Genomic DNA, 23,236 nt, shown 5'->3' on the forward strand with positions numbered 1-23,236 from the left:
ACGGAAATTGGAGGAGTCGGAGGTGTGGGGTGTGATGGGAGGTTGGCCCGCGCGGTTTCACCGAGGGAGCAAACTCATTTAGTTTTGCCCCCCTCCCCGCTTTTCTATCGAGCGAGAGCAGGGGTGAACTCCCTGGCACCCTGAAACTAAAGTGCCCCCGCGCTGCCACCCCTTCCGTGAGACCCGACCGCCAGCCTCTGACCCCGGCCGCGACTTTGACGAGTGGCCGTGACCTACACGGTCATGGCGCTGCTGGTGTCGGTCAGTGTGAGCATCCGGCTCTGGCTGTTCACAGCCGACAGGTCCGCTCTCCGCCAGGGCCAGCGCACCAGCCTGGCCAGGTTGTTCCGGAACTTCACCCCGACGAAGGCGTAGAGGATGGGGTTGAGGCAGCAGCGCGTGTAGGCCAGGCAGCTGGCGGCCTGCAGGGCCACGTCCCGGCGCTTGCTCTCCTCGCAGCCCATGGCCCGGCTGCCCACCGCCCGCAGCAGCAGCAGTGCGTTGTAGGGCGCCTGCGACAGCACGAAGACCAGCACCACCGCCAGGACCACCCGGATGGCCTTGTGCTTCTCGAAGTTCCGGGCCTGCAGCAGGGTCTTAATGATGACGGAGTAGCAGAAGGCCATGACCAGCAGGGGCAGGAGGAAGCCGAGGACCGCCTGGACCACCGGGGTGGCGACGCGCATCAGGGCGTCTAGGTTCTCCGGGTAGCTGTCCGCGCAGATGCTGGTGGAGCCGTTGGGGTGCCGTTCCACCTTGGTGTAGATGAGTTCGGGGAGGCAGAGCAGGAAGGAGGAGACCCAGACCAGCAGGCAGATGTGGCGGCTGTACCGCAGGTGCCTGAGGCGCAGCCTGTGCGCGGTGGTGGCGCAGACGATGGCGAAGTAGCGGTCGACGCTGACGCACATCAGCAGCAGCAGGCCGCTGTACAGGTTGACTTTGTACAGCATCCGGACCAGCACGCAGAGGACGGTGCCGAACACCCAGCCGAGCCGCGAGCTGGCCGCCAGCAGCGGCAGGCTGAAGACGAAGAGGAGGTCGGCGCTGGCCAGGTTCAGAAGGTACACGTCCGTCATGGCCAGCAGGCGCTGGTGCTGGAGGTACGTCACCAGCACCAGGCCGTTCCCCAGCACGCCCAGAATGAAGACCAGAGAGAAAATGCAAGGCTGCAGCAGGCGGACCATCGCCTGCACGTCGCTCTTCTCGCAGGGTGAAGGGAAGCCGGAAAAATCCAGCATGCTGACATTGAGTTCGTCATCGTATTCGGTTGTAAGAGATATCTGCAAAAGACCACAGCACAAACAACCATGTCAGCCATAGTTCAGCAAACTGATGGGCAGCATCCCCACACAGACCAGCAGAGACCACCAGAAACCAGCACATCCCCACACGGACCAGCAGAGACTAACAGAAACCAGCACATCACCACACAGACCAGCAGAGACCAACAGAAACCCGCACATCCCCACACAGACCAGCAGAGACCAACTAAAACCAGCACATCACCACACAGACCAGCAGAAACCCGCACATCCCCACACAGACCAGCAGAGACCAACAGAAACCAGCACATCCCCACACAGACCAGCAGAGACCAACTAAAACCAGCACATCACCACACAGACCAGCAGAGACCAACAGAAACCCGCACATCCCCACACAGACCAGCAGAGACTAACAGAAACCAGCACATCACCACACAGACCAGCAGAGACCAACAGAAACCCGCATATCACCACACAGACCAGCAGAGACCAACAGAAACCCGCACATCCCACACAGACCAGCAGAGACCACCAGAAACCAGCACATCCCCGCACAGACCAGCAGAGACCAACAGAAACCAGCACATCCCACAGATGCCAGCAGGGACCAACAGAAACCAGCACATCCCCACACAGACCAGCAGAGACCAACTAAAACCAGCACATCCCCACACAGACCAGAAAAGACCAACAGAAACCAGCACATCCCACACAGACCAGCAGAGACCACCAGAAACCAGCACATCCCACAGATGCCAGCAGGGACCAACAGAAACCAGCACATCCCCACACAGACCAGCAGAGACCAACTAAAACCAGCACATCCCCACACAGACCAGCAAAGACCAACAGAAACCAGCACATCCCACACAGACCAGCAGAGACCTCCAGAAACCAGCACATCCCCACACAGACCAGCAAACAATTACATTCCAGCACATTCCCACATAGACCAGCACTGCACCACTTAGTTCCTGCCTTTATCTCCACACTTCTATTGGCATCCATTACAAACATCCAGCTCCACCCATCTGGAACACCCCTGCCCCTATCCCTGAACACACACTCCCCATCCCTCTCTCCCTCCTCATCAACTACCTCCCAAATTTTGCTCACCACAACATCCCCACCCCCCCAGGTTCCTCCCTGTCTTCCAACCTCCCTCTCTTTGACCTTTGACCAGCGGCCAAGCCAGGCATCGGAAGTTTGGAAAGGAGGGGATTTCAGTCGGATCCACCGACCGCATTAAGGAGTTGGAGCTGGAACTGGATGAACTCCGGATCGTTCGAGAGGCTGACGGGGTGATGGATAGGACGTATAGAGAGAGGCAGTTACACCCGAGGTGCAGGACGTGGAAAACTGGGTGACAGGAAGGGGAAGGGTTAAGGAGCCAGGGCAGAGTACCCCTGCAGCCGTCCCCCCACAACAACGGGGAAATCTCTTTAGATACTGTCGGGGGAAATGACCTAACAGAGGAAAGTCATGTCTCTGGCACTGTCTGCCTCTGCGACTCAGAAGGGAAGGAGGAGAATGTGGTGACAGGGGACTCGTTAGTTCTAGGAACAGAAAGGGGGTTCTGTGGGCGAGAACGAGATTCCCGGACGGTATGTTGCCTCCTAGGCACAGGGTCCGGGATATCTTGGATCGGATTCCCAACATTAAGTGGAAGGGTGAACGGCCAGAAGTCATTTTCCACGTGGGTACCAATGACAAGGGTAGGACGAGTGACGAGGTTCTGCATCAGGAGCACGGGGAGTTAAATTCAGGGTGCTAACTTAAAGGGCAGGACCTCCAGGGTTGTAATCTCAGGATCGCTACCCGTGCCGCGTGCTAGTGAGGCCAGGGTTATACAGTTCAATACATGGCTAAGGAGTTGGTGTTGGAGGGAGGGCATAAGATTTTTGGATCATTGGGCTCTCTCCCAGGGAAGGTGGGACCTGAACTGGAGGGAGACTAATACCCTAGCGGGAAGGTTTGTAAATGCTGCATGGTGGGGTTTAAACTAGAGTTGCAGGGGGATGGGAACCGGAGTGCCGGAACAGTTTGTGGAGAGGTTGTGGAGGCAGATGTCAGTAAGACCTCAAAGTTAGGAATCAACAGGTTGAGCCTGGTGTGACAAAATTGAAAAGGATGAACACGGGACTGAGGGTGTTGTATCTGAATCTGTGCAGTTTACGGAGCAAGGTAGATAACTGGCAGCACGGTTGGAGATTGGCAGGTATGATGTTGTAGGCATCACTGAATCACGGTTGAAAGATTATAGCTGGGAGCTTAAAGTCCAAGGATACACATTGTATCGGAAGGATAGCAGAAGGGGCGGACAGGGGTACCCAAGGTGGCAGAGGGCGTGGTGTGGCTCTGTTGGTAAAATATGAAATCAAATAATTAGAAAGAGGTGACATGGGGTCGGAAGGCATTGAACCTTTGTGGATAGAGCTAGGGAACTGAAAGGGTGAAAAGACCCTGATGGGAGTTGTATACAGACCCCCAAACAGTAGTAAGGACGTGGTCCACAAATTACAATGGGAGATGGAAAATGCAATGCATGCCAAAAGGCATGTGGGGGGGGGGATTGGTTTCAATATGCAGGTAGATTGGGGAAAATCAGGCTGGGGGGGGGGGAATTTCTAGAGGACCTATGAGATGGATTTTTAGAGTAGATCATGATTGAGCCCACATGAGGATCAGCTGTTCTGGATTGGGTGTTGTGCCATGAACCGGAATTGATTAGAGAGCTTAGGGTAAAGGAGCCCCGAGGAGAAAGTGATTATAATATTATCCAATTCACCCTGAAATCTGAGAGGGAGAAGATGCAGTCAGATGTGTCAGTATTACAGTGGAGTGAAGGGAATTACAGAGGCATGAGAGAGGAGTTAGCCAGAATTGATTGGAAAAGAACACTGGCAGGGATGATGGCAGAGCAGCAACGGCTGGAATTTCTGGAAGCAATTCGGAAGGCTCAGGATATATACATCCCAAAGAGGAAGAAATATTCAAAAGGAAAGATGACACAACCTTGGCTAACATAAAGCCAAGATAAAAGCCAAAGAGAGGACACAATAATAGAGTGAAAATTGGTGGGAAGTTTGAGGATTGGGAAGCTTTTAAAAACCAACCAAAGGCAACTAATTAAGTCATTAAGAAGGTGAAGATGGAATAGGAAGGTAAGCCAGCCAATAATATTAAAGAGGATACCAAAAGTTCCTTCAGATACATAAAGTGCAAAAAGGAGGTGAGAGTGGATATCGGACCGCTGGAAAATGATGCTGGAGAGGTAGTGAGGGGGGAACAACCGAATAGCAGACGGACTGAATAAGTATTTTGCATCAGTCTTCACTGTGGAAGACACAAGTGGCATGGTGGAAGTTCCAGGTGTCAGGGGGCATGAAGTGTGTGAAGTTACCATAACTAGAGAGAAGGTTCTTGGGAAACTGAAAGGTCTGAAGGTAGATAAATCACCTGGACCAGATGGTGTACACCCCAGAGTTCCGAAAGAGGCGGCTGAAGAGACTGTGGAGGCATGAGGAATGATCTTTCAAGAATGACTAAATTCTGGAATGATTCTGGAAGACTGGAAAATTGCAGAAGTCACTTCTCTCTTCAAGAAGGGAGGGAGGCAGAAGAAAGGAAATTATAGACCAGTTAGCCTGACCTGAGTGGCTGGGAAAGTGTTGGAGTTGATGATTGAGGATGAGGTTTCGGGGTACTTGGTGATAAAATAGGCCGTAGTCAGCATGGTTTCCTCAAGGGAAAATCTTGCCCGACAAATCTGTTGGAATTCTTCGCAGAAGTAACAAGCAGGATAGATGAAGGAGAACTGGTTGATGCTCTGTACTCAGATATTCAGAAGGCCTTCGACAAGATGCCACACATGAGGCTGCTTAACAAGCTACACACCTGTGGTATTACAGGAAAGGCACTAGCATGGATAAAGCAGGAGGCACAGAGTGGGAATAAGGGGAGCCTCTCCTGACCAGCTGTCGGTGACTAGTGGTGTTCCACAGGGGGTCTGTGGTTGGGATCAATTCTTTTTATGTTATATGTCAATGATGGAATTGATGGGTTTGTTGCAAAGTTTACGGATGATATAAAGATAGGTGGAGGAGTGGGTATTTTTGAGGAAGTAGAGTGGCTGCAGAAGGACTTTGACAGATTCAGATTCAGAGAGTGGGCAAAGGAATGGCGGATGGAATACAGTGTTGGGAAGTGCATGGGCCTGCACTTTGGTAGGAAAAATTGAAAAGGTAGGCTATTCTCTACATGGAGAGAAAATACAAGAAACTGAGTTTCAAAGGGAACGCTTTATATTTTGGAACGCTGGCCTTTATAAATCAGAGCATTGAGTACAGAAGTTGGGATGTAATGTTAAAATTGTACAAGGCATTGGTAAGGCCAAATTTGGAATATTGTGTACAGTTCTGGTCACCGAATTATAGGAAAGATATCAATAAATTAGAGAGAGCACAGAGACGATTTACTAGGATGTTACCTGGGTTTCAGCACTGAAGTTACAGAGAAAGGTTGAACAAGTTAGGTCTCTATTCATTGGAGCGTAGAAGGTTGAGGGGGGATTTTATCGAGGTATTTAAAATGTTGAGAGGGATAGATAGAGTTGACGTGTACAGGCTGTTTCCATTGAGAGTAGGGGAGATTCAAACGAGAGGACATGATTTGAGAGTTAGGGGGCAAAAGTTTAAGGGAAACACGAGGGGGTATTTCTTTACTCAGAGAGTGATAGCTGTGTGGAATGAGCTTCCTGTAGAAGTAGTAGAGGCCAGTTCAGTTGTGTCATTTAAGGTAAAATTGGATAGGTATATGGACAGGAAAGGAGTGGAGGATTATGGGCTGAGTGCGGGTAGGTGGGACTAGGTGAGATTAAGAGTTCGGCATGGTCTAGGAGGGCCGGAATGGCCTGTTTCCGTGCTGTGATTGTTATATGGTTATATGGTTAAGCCACAAGAAGTGTGAGGTTCTACATTTTGGCAGGAATAATCCAAATAGAACATACAGGGTAAATGGTAGGGCATTGTGGAATACAGTGGAACAGAGAGATCTAGGAATAACAGTGCATAGTTCCCTGAAGGTGGAGTCTCATGTAGATAGGGTGGTGAAAAAGGCTTTTGGAATGCTGGCCTTTATAAATCAGAGCATTGAGTACAGAAGTTGGGATGTAATGTTAAAATTGTACAAGGCATTGGTAAGGCCAAATTTGGAATATTGTGTACAGTTCTGGTCACCGAATTATAGGAAAGATATCAATAAATTAGAGAGAGTGCAGAGACAATTTACTAGGATGTTACCTGGGTTTCAGCACTTAAGTTACAGAGAAAGGTTGAACAAGTTAGGTCTCTATTCATTGGAGCATAGAAGGTTGAGGGGGGATTTGATCGAGGTATTTAAAATGTTGAGAGGGATAGATAGAGTTGACATGAACAGGCTGTTTCCATTGAGAGTAGGGGAGATTCAAACGAGAGGACATGATTTGAGAGTTAGGGGGCAAAAGTTTAAGGGAAACACGAGGGGGTATTTCTTTACTCAGAGAGTGATAGCTGTGTGGAATGAGCTTCCTGTAGAAGTAGTAGAGGCCAGTTCAGTTGTGTCATTTAAGGTAAAATTGGATAGGTATATGGACAGGAAAGGAGTGGAGGGTTATGGGCTGAGTGCGGGTAGGTGGGACTAGGTGAGATTAAGAGTTCGGCACGGACTAGGAGGGCCGAGATGGCCTGTTTCCGTGCTGTGATTGTTATATATAATTATATGAAAGGGACTTGCGTGTCCTTGTGCAGGATTCCCTGAAGTTTAATTTGCAGGTTGAGTCTGTGGTGAGGAAGGCAAATGCAATGTTGGCATTTAAAGAGAACTAGAATATAAAAGCAAGGATATAATGTTGAAACTTTATAAAGCCTTGGCGAGGCCTCACTTTGAGTATTATGAGAAGTTTTGGGCCCCTTATCTTAGGATGTGCTGAAACTGGAGGGGGTTCAAACGAGGTTCACAAGAACAACTCCAGGATTGAAAGGCTTGTCATTTGAAGAGCGTTTGCTGGCTCTGGGCCTGTATTCACTGGAATTCAGAAGAATGAGAGGTGACCTCATTGAAACCTATCGAATGGTGAAAGACTTTGATAGAGCGGATGTGGAGAGAATGTTTCCTGTGGTGGGGGAGTCTAGGACCAGAGGACACAGATAGAGTGGATGTGGAGACGATGTTTCCTATAGTGGGGGAGTCTAGGACCAGAGGACACAGATAGAGTGGCTGTGGAGAGGATGTTTCCTATAGTGGGGGAGTCTAGGACCAGAAGACACAGATAGAGTGGATGTGGAGAGGATGTTTCCTATAGTGGGGGAGTCTAGGACCAGAAGACACAGATAGAGTGGATGTGGAGAGGATGTTTCCTATAGTGGGGGAGTCTAGGACCAGAGGACACAGATAGAGTGGATGTGGAGAGGATGTTTCCTATAGTGGGAGAGTCTAGGACCAGCGGACACAGATAGAGTGGATGTGGAGAGGATGTTTCCTATAGTGGGGGAGTTTAGGACCAGAGGACACAGATAGAGTGGATGTGGAGAGGATGTTTCCTCTACTGGGGGAGTCTCGGACCAGAGGACACAGATAGAGTGGATGTGGAGAGGATGTTTCCTATAGTGGGGGAGTCTAGGACCAGAGGACACAGATAGAGTGGATGTGGAGAGGATGTTTCCTATAGTGGGGGAGTCTAGGACCAGAGGACACAGATAGAGTGGATGTGGAGAGGATGTTTCCTATAGTGGGAGAGTCTAGGACCAGCGGACACAGATAGAGTGGATGTGGAGAGGATGTTTCCTATAGTGGGGGAGTTTAGGACCAGAGGACACAGATAGAGTGGATGTGGAGAGGATGTTTCCTCTACTGGGGGAGTCTCGGACCAGAGGACACAGATAGAGTGGATGTGGAGAGGATGTTTCCTATAGTGGGGGAGTCTAGGACCAGCGGACACAGATAGAGTGGATGTGGAGAGGATGTTTCCTATAGTGGGGGAGTCTAGGACCAGAGGACACAGATAGAGTGGATGTGGAGAGGATGTTTCCTCTACTGGGGGAGTCTCGGACCAGAGGACACAGATAGAGTGGATGTGGAGAGGATGTTTCCTATAGTGGGGGAGTCTAGGACCAGAGGACACAGATAGAGTGGATGTGAAGAGGATGTTTCCTATAGTGGGGGAGTCTAGGACCAGAAGACACAGATAGAGTGGATGTGGAGAGGATGTTTCCTATAGTGGGGGAGTCTAGGACCAGAAGACACAGATAGAGTGGATGTGGAGAGGATGTTTCCTATAGTGGGGGAGTCTAGGACCAGAGGACACAGATAGAGTGGATGTGGAGAGGATGTTTCCTATAGTGGGAGAGTCTAGGACCAGCGGACACAGATAGAGTGGATGTGGAGAGGATGTTTCCTATAGTGGGGGAGTTTAGGACCAGAGGACACAGATAGAGTGGATGTGGAGAGGATGTTTCCTCTACTGGGGGAGTCTCGGACCAGAGGACACAGATAGAGTGGATGTGGAGAGGATGTTTCCTATAGTGGGGGAGTCTAGGACCAGAGGACACAGATAGAGTGGATGTGGAGAGGATGTTTCCTATAGTGGGGGAGTCTAGGACCAGAGGACACAGATAGAGTGGATGTGGAGAGGATGTTTCCTATAGTGGGGGAGTTTAGGACCAGAGGACACAGATAGAGTGGATGTGGAGAGGATGTTTCCTCTACTGGGGGAGTCTCGGACCAGAGGACACAGATAGAGTGGATGTGGAGAGGATGTTTCCTATAGTGGGGGAGTCTAGGACCAGCGGACACAGATAGAGTGGATGTGGAGAGGATGTTTCCTATAGTGGGGGAGTCTAGGACCAGAGGACACAGATAGAGTGGATGTGGAGAGGATGTTTCCTCTACTGGGGGAGTCTCGGACTAGAGGACACAGATAGAGTGGATGTGGAGAGGATGTTTCCTATAGTGGGGGAGTCTAGGACCAGAGGACACAGATAGAGTGGATGTGAAGAGGATGTTTCCTATAGTGGGAGAGTCTAGGACCAGAGGACACAGATAGAGTGGATGTGGAGAGGATGTTTCCTATACTGGGGGAGTCTCGGACCAGAGGACACAGATAGAGTGGATGTGGAGAGGATGTTTCCTATAGTGGGGTAGCCTAGGACCAGAGGACACAGATCGAGTGGATGTGGAGAGGATGTTTCCTGTAGTGGGGGAGTCTAGGACCAGAGGACACAGATAGAGTGGATGTGGAGAGGATGTTTTCTGTGGTGGGGGAGTCTGGGACCAGAGGACACGGACAGAGTGCATGTGGAGAGGATATTTCCTATAGTGGGGGAGTCTAGGACCAGAGGACACAGATAGAGTGGATGTGGAGAGGATGTTTCCTATAGTGGGGGAGTCTGGGACCAGAGGACACAACCTCAGAATAGAGGGGTGTCGTTTTAGAATGGAGATGAGGAGGAATTTCTTTAGCCGCAGGATGGTGAATCTGCATAATTCTTTGCCATAGGCAGCTATGGAGGTCAAGTCCTTATTAATATTTGAGGCAGAGATTGATATTTCTTGATTGGTCAGGGCATGAAGGGATACAGGGAGAAGGCAGGAGCTTGAGCTGAGAGGGAAATTGGATCAGCCATGATGGAATAGCAGAGCAGACTCGATGGGCCAAATGGCTAAATTTTACTCCTACATCTGACGGTCTTGTCATTATGATCCCTGCTAGATCGGTCCCTCTGCCCTCCAGTCTTAGACCTTGAAAAGAAGTGAGCGGTGGGCAGTTGCACAATTTGTACGCCGCACTCCCGAAGATGCACGGGATTGAGGAGGGAGGGAGAGAAAGGAATTGAGAGAGATTAAAAGAGTTTTGTACACAAAATATCTTTGGCTGTCCACACAATCTATGCCTCTTAACATCTTGTGCTCCTCTGCCAATTCAGCTCTCATCCTCCTTCACTCCAAAGAGAAAAGCCCGAGCTCACTCAACCTGTCCTCATAAGACGCCCTCTCTCGTCCCAGCAGCATCCTAGTGAATCTCCTCTGCACCCTCTCTAATCCAGGCAGCGTCCTGGTGAATCTCCTCTGCACCCTCTCTAAACCAGGCAACATCCTGGTGAATCTCCTCTGCACACTCTCTAATCCAGGCAGCATCCTGGTGAATCTCCTCTGCACCCTCTCTAAACCAGGCAACATCCTGGTGAATCTCCTCTGCACCCTCTTTAATCCAGGCAGCATCCTGGTGAATCTCCTCTGCACCCTCTCTAATCCAGGCAGCATCCTGGTGAATCTCCTCTGCACCTTCTCTAATCCAGGCAGCATCCTGGTGAATCTCCTCTGCACCCTCTCTAATCCAGGCAGCATCCTGGTGAATCTCCTCTGCACCCTCTCTAATCCAGGCAGCATCCTGGTGAATCTCCTCTGCACCCTCTCTAATCCAGGCAGTATCCTGGTGAATCTCCTCTGCACCCCCACTAATCCAGGCAGAATCCTGGTGAATCTCCTCTGCACCCTCTCTAATCCAGGCAGCATCCTGGTGAATCTCCTCTGCACACTCTCCAATCCAGGCAGCATCCTGGTGAATCTCCTCTGCACCCTCTCCAATCCAGGCAGCATCCTGGTGAATCTCCTCTGCACCCTCTCTAATCCAGGCAGCATCCTGGTGAATCTCCTCTGCACCCTCTCTAATCCAGGCAGCATCCTGGTGAATCTCCTCTGCAACCTCTCTAAACCAGGCAGCATCCTGGTGAATCTCCTCTGCACCCTCTCTAATCCAGGAAGCATCCTGGTGAATCTCCTCTGCACCCTCTCTAATCCAGACAGCATCCTGGTGAATCTCCTCTGCACCCTCTCTAATCCAGGCAGCATCCTGGTGAATCTCCTCTGCACCCTCTCTAATCCAAGCAGCATCCTGGTGAATCTCCTCTGCACCCTCTCTAATCCAGGAAGCATCCTGGTGAATCTCCTCTGCACCCTCTCTAATCTAGGAAGCAACCTGGTTAATCTCCTCTGCACCCTCTCTAATCCAGGCAGCATCCTGGTGAATCTCCTCTGCACCCTCTCTAATGCAGGAAGCATCCTGGTGAATCTCCTCTGCACCCTCTCTAATCCAAGCAGCATCCTGGTGAATCTCCTCTGCACCCTCTCTAATCCAGGCAGCATCCTGGTGAATCTCCTCTGCACCCTCTCTAATCCAGGCAGCATCCTGGTGAATCTCCTCTGCACCCTCTCTAATCCAAGCAGCATCCTGGTGAATCTCCTCTGCACCCTCTCTAGTCCCAGCAGCATCCTGGTGAATCTCCTCTGCACCATCTCTAATCCAGGAAGCATTCTGGTGAATCTCCTCTGCACCCTCTCTAATCCAGGCAGCATCCTGGTGAATCTCCTCTGCACCCTCTCTAATCCAGGCAGCATCCTGGTGAATCTCCTCTGCACCCTCTCTAATCCAGGCAGCATCCTGGTGAATCTCCTCTGCACCCTCTCTAATTCGAGCAGCATCCTGGTAAATCTCCTCTGCACCCTCTCTAATCCAGGCAGCATCCTGGTGATTCTCCTCTGCACCCTCTATAATCCAGGCAGCGTCCTGGTGAATCTCCTCTGCACCCTCTCTAATCCAGGCAGCATCCTGGTGAATCTCCTCTGCACCCTCTCTAATCCAGGCAGCGTCCTGGTGAATCTCCTCTGCACCCTCTCTAATCCAGGCAGCATCCTGGTGATTCTCCTCTGCACCCTCTCTAATCCAGGCAGCGTCCTGGTGAATCTGCTCTGCACCCTCTCTAAACCAAGCAGCATCCTGGTGTATCTCCTCTGCACCCTCTCTAATCCAGGCAGCATCCTGGTGATTCTCCTCTGCACCCTCTCTAATCCAGGCAGCGTCCTGGTGAATCTGCTCTGCACCCTCTCTAAACCAAGCAGCATCCTGGTGTATCTCCTCTGCACCCTCTCTAATCCAGGAAGCATCCTGGTGAATCTCCTCTGCACCCTCTGTAATCCAGGCAGCATCCTGGTGAATCTCCTCTGCACCCTATCTAATCCAAGCAGCATCCTGGTGAATCTCCTGTGCACCATCTCTAATCCAGGAAGCTTTCTGGTGAATCTCCTCTGCATCCTCTCTGATCCAGGAAGCAACCTGGTGAATCTCCTCTGCACCCTCTCTAGTCCAGGCAGCATCCTGGTGAATCTCCTCTGCACCCTCTCTAATCCAGGCAGCATCCTGGTGAATCTCCTCTGCACCCTCTCTAATCCAGGCAGCATCCTGGTGAATCTCCTCTGCACCCTCTCTAAACCAGGCAACATCCTGGTGAATCTCCTCTGCACCCTCTTTAATCCAGGCAGCATCCTGGTGAATCTCCTCTGCACCCTCTCTAATCCAGGCAGCATCCTGGTGAATCTCCTCTGCACCTTCTCTAATCCAGGCAGCATCCTGGTGAATCTCCTCTGCACCCTCTCTAATCCAGGCAGCATCCTGGTGAATCTCCTCTGCACCCTCTCTAATCCAGGCAGCATCCTGGTGAATCTCCTCTGCACCCTCTCTAATCCAGGCAGTATCCTGGTGAATCTCCTCTGCACCCTCTCTAATCCAGGCAGCATCCTGGTGAATCTCCTCTGCACCCCCTCTAATCCAGGCAGAATCCTGGTGAATCTCCTCTGCACCCTCTCTAATCCAGGCAGCATCCTGGTGAATCTCCTCTGCACCCTCTCTAATCCAGGCAGCATCCTGGTGAATCTCCTCTGCACCCTCTCTAATCCAGGCAGCATCCTGGTGAATCTCCTCTGCACCCTCTCTAATTCGAGCAGCATCCTGGTAAATCTCCTCTGCACCCTCTCTAATCCAGGCAGCATCCTGGTGATTCTCCTCTGCACCCTCTATAATCCAGGCAGCGTCCTGGTGAATCTCCTCTGCACCCTCTCTAATCCAGGCAGCATCCTGGTGAATCTCCTCTGCACCCTCTCTAATCCAGGCAGCGTCCTGGTGAATCTCCTCTGCACCCTCTCTAATCCAGGCAGCATCCTGGTGTATCTCCTCTGCACCCTCTCTAATCCAGGAAGCATCCTGGTGAATCTCCTCTGCACCCTATCTAATCCAAGCAGCATCCTGGTGAATCTCCTGTGCACCATCTCTAATCCAGGAAGCTTTCTGGTGAATCTCCTCTGCATCCTCTCTGATCCAGGAAGCAACCTGGTGAATCTCCTCTGCACCCTCTCTAATCCAGGCAGCATCCTGGTGAATCTCCTCTGCACCCTCTCTAATCCAGGCAGCATCCTGGTGAATCTCCTCTGCACCCTCTCTAATCCATTCAGCATCCTGGTGAATCTCCTCTGCACCCTCTCTAATCCAGCCAGCATCCTGGTGAATCTCCTCTGCACCCTCTCTAATCCAGGCAGCATCCTGGTGATTCTCCTCTGCACCCTCTCTAATCCAGGCAGCGTCCTGGTGAATCTCCTCTGCACCCTCTCTAATCCAGGCAGCGTCCTGGTGAATCTCCTCTGCACCCTCTCTAATCCAAGCAGCATCCTGGTGAATCTCCTCTGCACCCTCTCTAATCCAGGCAGCATCCTGGTGAATCTGCTCTGCACCCTCTCTAATCCAGGTAGCATCCTGGTGAATCTGCTCTGCACCCTCTGTAATCCAGGAAGCATCCTGGTGAATCTCCTCTGCACCCTCTCTAATCCAGGCAGCATCCTGGTGAATCTCCTCTGCACCCTCTCTAATCCAGGCAGCGTCCTGGTGAATCTCCTCTGCACCCTCTCTAATCCAGGCAGCATCCTGGTGAATCTCCTCTGCACCCTCTCTAATCCAGGCAGCATCCTGGTGAATCTGCTCTGCACCCTCTCTAAACCAAGCAGCATCCTGGTCAATCTCCACTGCACCCTCTCTAATCCAGGCAGCATCCTGGTGAATCTCCTCTGCACCCTCTCTAATCCAGGAAGCATCCTGGTGAATCTCCTCTGCACCCTATCTAATCCAAGCAGCATCCTGGTGAATCTCCTGTGCACCATCTCTAATCCAGGAAGCATCCTGGTGAATCTCCTCTGCATCCTCTCTGATCCAGGAAGCAACCTGGTGAATCTCCTCTGCACCCTCTCTAATCCAGGCAGCATCCTGGTGAATCTCCTCTGCACCCTCTCTAATCCAGGCAGCATCCTGGTGAATCTCCTCTGCACCCTCTCTAATCCATTCAGCATCCTGGTGAATCTCCTCTGCACCCTCTCTAATCCAGCCAGCATCCTGGTGAATCTCCTCTGCACCCTCTCTAATCCAGGCAGCATCCTGGTGATTCTCCTCTGCACCCTCTCTAATCCAGGCAGCGTCCTGGTGAATCTCCTCTGCACCCTCTCTAATCCAGGCAGCGTCCTGGTGAATCTCCTCTGCACCCTCTCTAATCCAAGCAGCATCCTGGTGAATCTCCTCTGCACCCTCTCTAATCCAGGCAGCATCCTGGTGAATCTGCTCTGCACCCTCTCTAATCCAGGTAGCATCCTGGTGAATCTGCTCTGCACCCTCTGTAATCCAGGAAGCATCCTGGTGAATCTCCTCTGCACCCTCTCTAATCCAGGCAGCATCCTGGTGAATCTGCTCTGCACCCTCTCTAATCCAGGCAGCATCCTGGTGAATCTCCTCTGCACCCTCTCTAATCCAGGAAGCATCCTGGTGAATCTCCTCTGCACCCTCTCTAATCCAAGCAGCATCCTGGTGAATCTCCTCTGCACCCTCTCTAATCCAGGAAGCATCCTGGTGAATCTCCTCTGCACCCTCTATAATCCAGGCAGCATCCTAGTGAATCTCCTCTGTACCCTCTCTAATCCAGGCAGCATCCTGGTGAATCTCCTCTGCACCCTCTCTAATCCAGGCAGCATCCTGGTGAATCTCCTCTGCACCCTCTCTAATCCAGGCAGCATCCTGGTGAATCTCCTCTGCACCCTCTCTAATTCGGGCAGCATCCTGGTAAATCTCCTCTGCACCCTCTCTAATCCAGGCAGCATCCTGGTGATTCTCCTCTGCACCCTCTCTAATCCAGGCAGCGTCCTGGTGAATCTCCTCTGCACCCTCTCTAATCCAGGCAGCATCCTGGTGAATCTCCTCTGTACCCTCTCTAATCCAGGCAGCGTCCTGGTGAATCTCCTCTGCACCCTCTCTAATCCAGGCAGCATCCTGGTGAATCTCCTCTGCACCCTCTCTAATCCAGGCAGCATCCTGGTGAATCTCCTCTGCACCCTCTCTAATCCAGGCAGCATCCTGGTATATCTCCTCTGCACCCTCTCTAATCCAGGCAGCATCCTGGTGAATCTCCTCTGCACCGTCTGTAATCCAGGCAGCGTCCTGGTGAATCTCCTCTGCACCCTCTCTAATCCAGGCAGCGTCCTGGTGAATCTCCTCTGCACCCTCTCTAATCCAGGCAGCGTCCTGGTGAATCTCCTCTGCACCCTCTCTAATCCAGCAACGTCCTGGTGAATCTCCTCTGTACCCTCTCTAATCCAGGCAGCATCCTGGTGAATCTCCTCTGCACCCTCTCTAATCCAGGCAGCATCCTGGTGAATCTCCTCTGCACCCTCTCTAATCCAGGCAGCATCCTGGTGAATCTCCTCTGCACCCTCTCTAATTCGGGCAGCATCCTGGTAAATCTCCTCTGCACCCTCTCTAATCCAGGCAGCATCCTGGTGAATCTCCTCTGCACCCTCTCTAATCCAGGCAGCGTCCTGGTGAATCTCCTCTGCACCCTCTCTAATCCAGGCAGCATCCTGGTGAATCTCCTCTGCACCCTCTCTAATCCAGGCAGTATCCTGGTGAATCTCCTCTGCACCCTCTGTAATCCAGGCAGCATCCTGGTGAATCTCCTCTGCACCCTCTCTAATCCAGGCAGCATCCTGGTGAATCTCCTCTGCACCCTCTCTAATCCAGGCAGCATCCTGGTGAATCTCCTCTGCACCCTCTTTAAAGCTTTCACATCCTTCCTATAATGAGGTGACCAAAACTGAACACAACACTCAGCGTGTGGTCTAACCAGAGATTTATTGAGCTGTGACATTCCCTTGCGGCTCTTGAACTCGATCCCCTGATTTATGAAACCAATCAACTGTGCACCTTCATAACTACTCTATCAACTTGGCACCCACTTCCTGGCTCATGCTCAATACCCTGAGCACTGACGACAGTCTGTCTACCCCCTTATCTACTTGTGCAGCTGTTATCAATTACAAAGAGGGATTGGAGAGGATGATCTGATTTCTCGAAGTAGAAAATAAATGTGAAATTATGAGTGGTATAGACAGGATTGACGACTGAAATATCTTCCCTTACCACAGGCGAATTAACATAGAAGGTACAATTTTTGGGAAAGGGTTAAGAGATTCCAGAGAAAGTCGTTCCAGCCTATGCATTTTTACTTCATGACTCAGTCCTCTGATACAGCCCAGCGAGGGAGGCAGAAGAAAGAAAATTATCAGCCAGTTAGTCTGACCTCAGTGGTCGGGGAGATGTTGAAGTCAATTGTTAAGGATGTAGTTTTGGGGTAATTGCCCAAATTTCCCCCGTTGTAACCTGAAGGAACCATCTTCACTGTAACCTGAGACAATCCTCTTCACTGTAAGCTGAGACAATCTTCTTCACTGTATCCTGAGGGAACCATCTTCACTGTAACCTGAGGGAACAATCTTCACTGTAACCTGAGACAATCCTCTTCACTGTAACCTGAGGGAACCATCTTCACTGTAACCTGAGGGAACCATCTTCACTGTAACCTGGGACAATCCTCTTCACAGTAACCTGAGGGAACCATCTTCACTGTAACCTGAGGCAACCATCTTCACTGTAACCTGGGACAATCATCTTCACTGTAACCTGGGACAATCCTCTTCACGGTAACCTGAGGGAACCATCTTCACTGTAACCTGAGGCAACCATCTTCACTGTAACCTGAGACAATCATCTTCACTGTAACCTGAGACAATCCTCTTCACTGTATCCTGAGACAACCATCCTCCCTGTAACCTGAGACAATCCTCTTCACTGTATCCTGAGACAATCATCTTCACTGTAACCTGATGGAACCATCTTCACTGTAACCTGAGACAATCCTTTTCACTGTAACCTTTGACAATCCTCTTCACTGTAACCTGGGACAATCCTCTTCACGGTAACCTGAGGGAACCATCTTCACTGTAACCTGAGACAACCATCTTTACTGTAACCTGAGACAACCATCTTCACTGTAACCTGAGACAACCATCTTTACTGTAACCTGAGACAACCATCTTCACTGTTTCCTGAGACAACCATCTTCACTGTAACCTGAAACAATCCTCTTCACTGTAACCTGGGACAATCCTCTTCACGGTAACCTGAGAGAACCATCTTCACTGTAACCTGAGACAACCATCTTCACTGTAACCTGAGACAACCATCTTTACTGTAACCTGAGACAATCATCTTCACTGTAACCTGAGGCAACCATCTTCACTGTAACCTGAGGCAACCATCTTTACTGTAACCTGAGACAACCATCTTCACTGTAACCTGAGGCAACCATCTTTACTGTAACCTGAAACAATCATCTTCACTGTAACCTGATGGAACCATCTTCACTGTAACCTGAGACAACCATCTTCACTGTAACCTGAGACAACCATCTTTACTGTAACCTGAGACAACCATCTTCACTGTAACCTGAGGCAACCATCTTTATTGTAACCTGAGACAATCATCTTCACTGTCCACTACACCACCAATGCAGGTGCCAGACTGACAAATCACGATGCCTTCATTCTCGTCCAGGTCATGAATGAGAATGCTCTCAGGAATGAAAGGGTTAACATATGAGGAGAGTTTGATGGCTCTGAGCACGGACCCAATGGAGTTTCAAAAAATGAAGAGGGAACTCATTGAAACCTATTGAAATTTTGGAAGTCCTAGATCGATGTGGAGAGGATGTTTCCTGTGGTGGGGGAGTCTAGGACCAGAGGACACAGATAGAGTGGATGTGGAGAGGATGTTTCCGATAGTGGGGGAGTCTAGGACCAGAGGACACAGATAGAGTGGATGTGGAGAGGATATTTCCGATAGTGGGGGAGTCTAGGACCAGAGGACACAGATAGAGTGGATGTGGAGAGGATGTTTCCTGTGGTGGCGGAGTCTAGGACCAGTTCGAGTGCATGTGGAGAGGATGTTTCCTATAGTGGGGGAGTCTAGGACCAGAGGGCACAGATAGAGTGGATGTGGAGAGGATGTTTCCTATAGTGGGGGAGTCTAGGACCAGAGGACAGAGATAGAGTGGATGTGGAGAGGATGTTTCCTGTTGTTGGGGAGTCTATGACTACAGGACACAGAGTGGATGTGGAGAGGATGTTTCCTGTGGTGGGGGAGTTTAGGACCAGAAGACACAGATCGAGTGGATGTGGAGAGGCTGGTTCCTATAGTGGGGGATTCTAGGACCAGAGGACACAGATAGAGTGGATGTGGAGAGGATGTTTCCTGTGGTGGGGGAATCTAGGACCAGAGGACACAGATAGAGTGGATGTGGAGAGGATGTTTCCTGTGGTGAGGGAGTCTATGACCAGAGGGCACAGATAGAGAGGATGTTTCCTGTGGTGGGGGAGTCTAGGACTACAGGACACAGAGTGGATGTGGAGAGGATGTTTCCTGTGGTGGGGGAGTTTAGGACCAGAGGACACAGATCGAGTGGATGTGGAGAGGCTGTTTCCTGTGGTGGGGGAGTCTAGGACCAGAGGACACAGATAGAGTGGATGTGGAGAGGATGTTTCCTGTGGTGGGGGAATCTAGGACCAGAGGACACAGATAGAGTGGATGTGGAGAGGATGTTTCCTGTGGTGGGGGAGTCTATGACCAGAGGGCACAGATAGAGAGGATGTTTCCTGTGGTGGGGGAGTTTAGGACCAGAGGACACAGATCGAGTGGATGTGGAGAGGCTGTTTCCTATAGTGGGGGAGTCTAGGACCTGAGGACACAGATAGAGTGGATGTGGAGAGGATGTTTCCTGTGGTGGGGGAATCTAGGACCAGAGGACACAGTTAGAGTGGATGTGGAGAGGATGTTTCCTTTGGTGGGGGAGTCTATGACCAGAGGGCACAGATAGAGAGGATGTTTCCTGTGGTGGGGGAGTCTAGGACCACAGGACACAGATAGAGTGGATGTGGAGAGGATGTTTCCTATAGTGGGGGAGTCTAGGACCAGATGGCACAGATAGAGTGGATGTGGAGAGGATGTTTCCTGTGGTGGGGGAGTCTAGGACCAGAGGGCACAGTTAGAGTGGATGTGGAGAGGATGTTTCCTATAGTGGGGGAGTCTAGGATGAAAGGGCTCAGATAGAGTGGATGTGGAGAGGATGTTTCCTATAGTGGGGGAGTCTAGGACCAGAGGACACAGATAGAGTGGATGTGGAGAGTATGTTTCCTGTGGTGGGGGAGTCTAGGACCAGACGACACAGATAGAGTGGATGTGGAGAGGATTTTTCCTATAGTGGGGGAGTCTAGGACCACAGGACACAGATAGAGTGGATGTGGAGAGGATGTTTCCTATAGTGGTGGAGTCTAGGACCAGATGGCACAGTTAGAGTGGATGTGGAGAGGATGTTTCCTGTGGTGGGGTCTAGGACCAGAGGGCACAGTTAGAGTGGATGTGGAGAGGATGTTTCCTGTTGTTGGGGAGTCTAGGACTACAGGACACAGATAGAGAGGATGTTTCCTGTGGTGGGGGAGTCTAGGACCACAGGACACAGATAGAGTGGATGTGGAGAGGATGTTTCCTATAGTGGGGGTGTTTAGGACCAGAGGACACAGATAGAGTTGATGTGGAGAGGATGTTTCCTGTGGTGGGGGTGTCTAGGACCACAGGATACTATAAATAAAGAGGTTGTGGAGAGGATGTTTCCTGTGGTGGGGGAATCTAGGACCAGAGGACAGAGATAGAGTGGATGTGGAGAGGATGTTTCCTGTAGTGGGGGATTCTAGGAGCAGAGGACACAGATAAGAGTGGATGTGGAGAGGATGTTTCCTATAGTGAGGGAGTCTAGGACCAGAGGGCATAGATAGAGTGGATGTGGAGAGGATGTTTCCTATAGTGGGGGAGTCTAGGACCAGAGGGCATAGATAGAGTGGTTGTGGAGAGGATGTTTCCTATAGTGGGGGAGTCTAGGACCAGAGGGCACAGATAGAGTGGATGTGGAGAGGATGTTTCCTGTGGTGGGGGAGTCTATGACCAGAGGGCACAGATAGAGAGGATGTTTCCTGTGGTGGGGGAGTCTAGGACTACAGGACACAGAGTGGATGTGGAGAGGATGTTTCCTGTGGTGGGGGAGTTTAGGACCAGAGGACACAGATCGAGTGGATGTGGAGAGGCTGTTTCCTGTGGTGGGGGAGTCTAGGACTACAGGACACAGAGTGGATGTGGAGAGGATGTTTCCTGTGGTGGGGGAGTTTAGGACCAGAGGACACAGATCGAGTGGATGTGGAGAGGCTGTTTCCTGTGGTGGGGGAATCTAGGACCAGAGGACACAGATAGAGTGGATGTGGAGAGGATGTTTCCTGTGGTGGGGGAGTCTATGACCAGAGGGCACAGATAGAGAGGATGTTTCCTGTGGTGGGGGAGTTTAGGACCAGAGGACACAGATCGAGTGGATGTGGAGAGGCTGTTTCCTATAGTGGGGGAGTCTAGGACCTGAGGACACAGATAGAGTGGATGTGGAGAGGATGTTTCCTGTGGTGGGGGAATCTAGGACCAGAGGACACAGTTAGAGTGGATGTGGAGAGGATGTTTCCTTTGGTGGGGGAGTCTATGACCAGAGGGCACAGATAGAGAGGATGTTTCCTGTGGTGGGGGAGTCTAGGACCACAGGACACAGATAGAGTGGATGTGGAGAGGATGTTTCCTATAGTGGGGGAGTCTAGGACCAGATGGCACAGATAGAGTGGATGTGGAGAGGATGTTTCCTGTGGTGGGGGAGTCTAGGACCAGAAGGCACAGTTAGAGTGGATCTGGAGAGGATGTTTCCTATAGTGGGGGAGTCTAGGATGAAAGGGCTCAGATAGAGTGGATGTGGAGAGGATGTTTCCTATAGTGGGGGAGTCTAGGACCAGAGGACACAGATAGAGTGGATGTGGAGAGTATGTTTCCTGTGGTGGGGGAGTCTAGGACCAGACGACACAGATAGAGTGGATGTGGAGAGGATTTTTTCTATAGTGGGGGAGTCTAGGACCACAGGACACAGATAGAGTGGATGTGGAGAGGATGTTTCCTATAGTGGTGGAGTCTAGGACCAGATGGCACAGATAGAGTGGATGTGGAGAGGATGTTTCCTGTGGTGGGGGAGTCTAGGACCAGAGGGCACAGTTAGAGTGGATGTGGAGAGGATGTTTCCTGTTGTTGGGGAGTCTAGGACTACAGGACACAGATAGAGAGGATGTTTCCTGTGGTGGGGGAGTCTAGGACCACAGGACACAGATAGAGTGGATGTGGAGAGGATGTTTCCTATAGTGGGGGTGTTTAGAACCAGAGGACACAGATAGAGTTGATGTGGAGAGGATGTTTCCTGTGGTGGGGGAGTCTGGGACCAGAGGGCACAGATAGAGCGGATGTGGAAAGGATGTTTCCTGTGGTGGGGGAGTCTAGGACCAGAGGACACAGATAGAGCGGATGTGGAGAGGATGTTTCCTGTGGTGGGGGTGTCTAGGACCACAGGATACTATAAATAAAGAGGATGTGGAGAGGATGTTTCCTGTGGTGGGGGAATCTAGGACCAGAGGACAGAGATAGAGTGGATGTGGAGAGGATGTTTCCTGTAGTGGGGGATTCTAGGAGCAGAGGACACAGATAAGAGTGGATGTGGAGAGGATGTTTCCTATAGTGAGGGAGTCTAGGACCAGAGGGCATAGATAGAGTGGATGTGGAGAGGATGTTTCCTATAGTGGGGGAGTCTAGGACCAGAGGGCATAGATAGAGTGGTTGTGGAGAGGATGTTTCCTATAGTGGGGGAGTCTAGGACCAGAGGGCACAGATAGAGTGGATGTGGAGAGGATGTTTCCTGTGGTGGGGGAATCTATGACCAGAGGGCACAGATAGAGAGAATGTTTCCTGTGGTGGGGGAGTCTAGGACTACAGGACACAGAGTGGATGTGGAGAGGATGTTTCCTGTGGTGGGGGAGTTTAGGACCAGAGGACACAGATCGAGTGGATGTGGAGAGGCTGTTTCCTGTGGTGGGGGAGTCTAGGACCAGAGGACACAGATAGAGTGGATGTGGAGAGGATTTTTCCTGTGGTGGGAGAATCTAGGACCAGAGGACACAGATAGAGTGGATGTGGAGAGGATGTTTCCTTTGGTGGGGGAGTCTATGACCAGAGGGCACAGATAGAGAGGATGTTTCCTGTGGTGGGGGAGTCTAGGACCAGAGGGCACAGTTAGAGTGGATGTGGAGAGGATGTTTCCTATAGTGGGGGAGTCTAGGATGAAAGGGCTCAGATAGAGTGGATGTGGAGAGGATGTTTCCTGTGGTGGGGGAGTCTAGGACCAGAAGGCACAGATAGAGTGGATGTGGAGAGGATGTTTCCTATAGTGGGGGAGTCTAGGACCACAGGACACAGATAGAGTGGATGTGGAGAGGATGTTTCCTATAGTGGGGGAGTCTAGGACCAGATGGCACAGATAGAGTGGATGTGGAGAGGATGTTTCCTGTGGTGGGGGAATCTAGGACCAGAGGACACAGATAGAGTGGAAGTGGAGAGGATGTTTCCTGTGGTGGGGGAGTCTATGACCAGAGGGCACAGATAGTGAGGATGTTTCCTGTGGTGGGGGAGTCTAGGACTACAGGACACAGAGTGGATGTGGAGAGGATGTTTCCTGTGGTGGGGGAGTTTAGGACCAGAGGACACAGATCGAGTGGATGTGGAGAGGCTGTTTCCTGTGGTGGGGGAGTCTAGGACCAGAGGACACAGATAGAGTGGATGT

The 23,236-nt window shown here is 51.0% G+C and overlaps 1 protein-coding gene across 1 annotated transcript in view; it reads right to left on the reverse strand.

The window, feature by feature from the left end:
• Nucleotides 1-233: 233 nt before the first annotated feature.
• The window catches only part of LOC140741410 (C-C chemokine receptor type 7-like), a 63,414-nt gene continuing 40,411 nt past the window's right edge, over nucleotides 234-23,236 (reverse strand). The window contains exon 2 of the mRNA XM_073071577.1: nucleotides 234-1,280. Coding sequence (XP_072927678.1) covers nucleotides 234-1,280 — 1,047 coding nt within the window. The remainder of the gene's footprint in view (nucleotides 1,281-23,236) is intronic.

This window comes from Hemitrygon akajei, chromosome 18 (assembly GCF_048418815.1).
Source record: "Hemitrygon akajei chromosome 18, sHemAka1.3, whole genome shotgun sequence".
Taxonomy (NCBI): Eukaryota; Metazoa; Chordata; class Chondrichthyes; order Myliobatiformes; family Dasyatidae; genus Hemitrygon; species Hemitrygon akajei.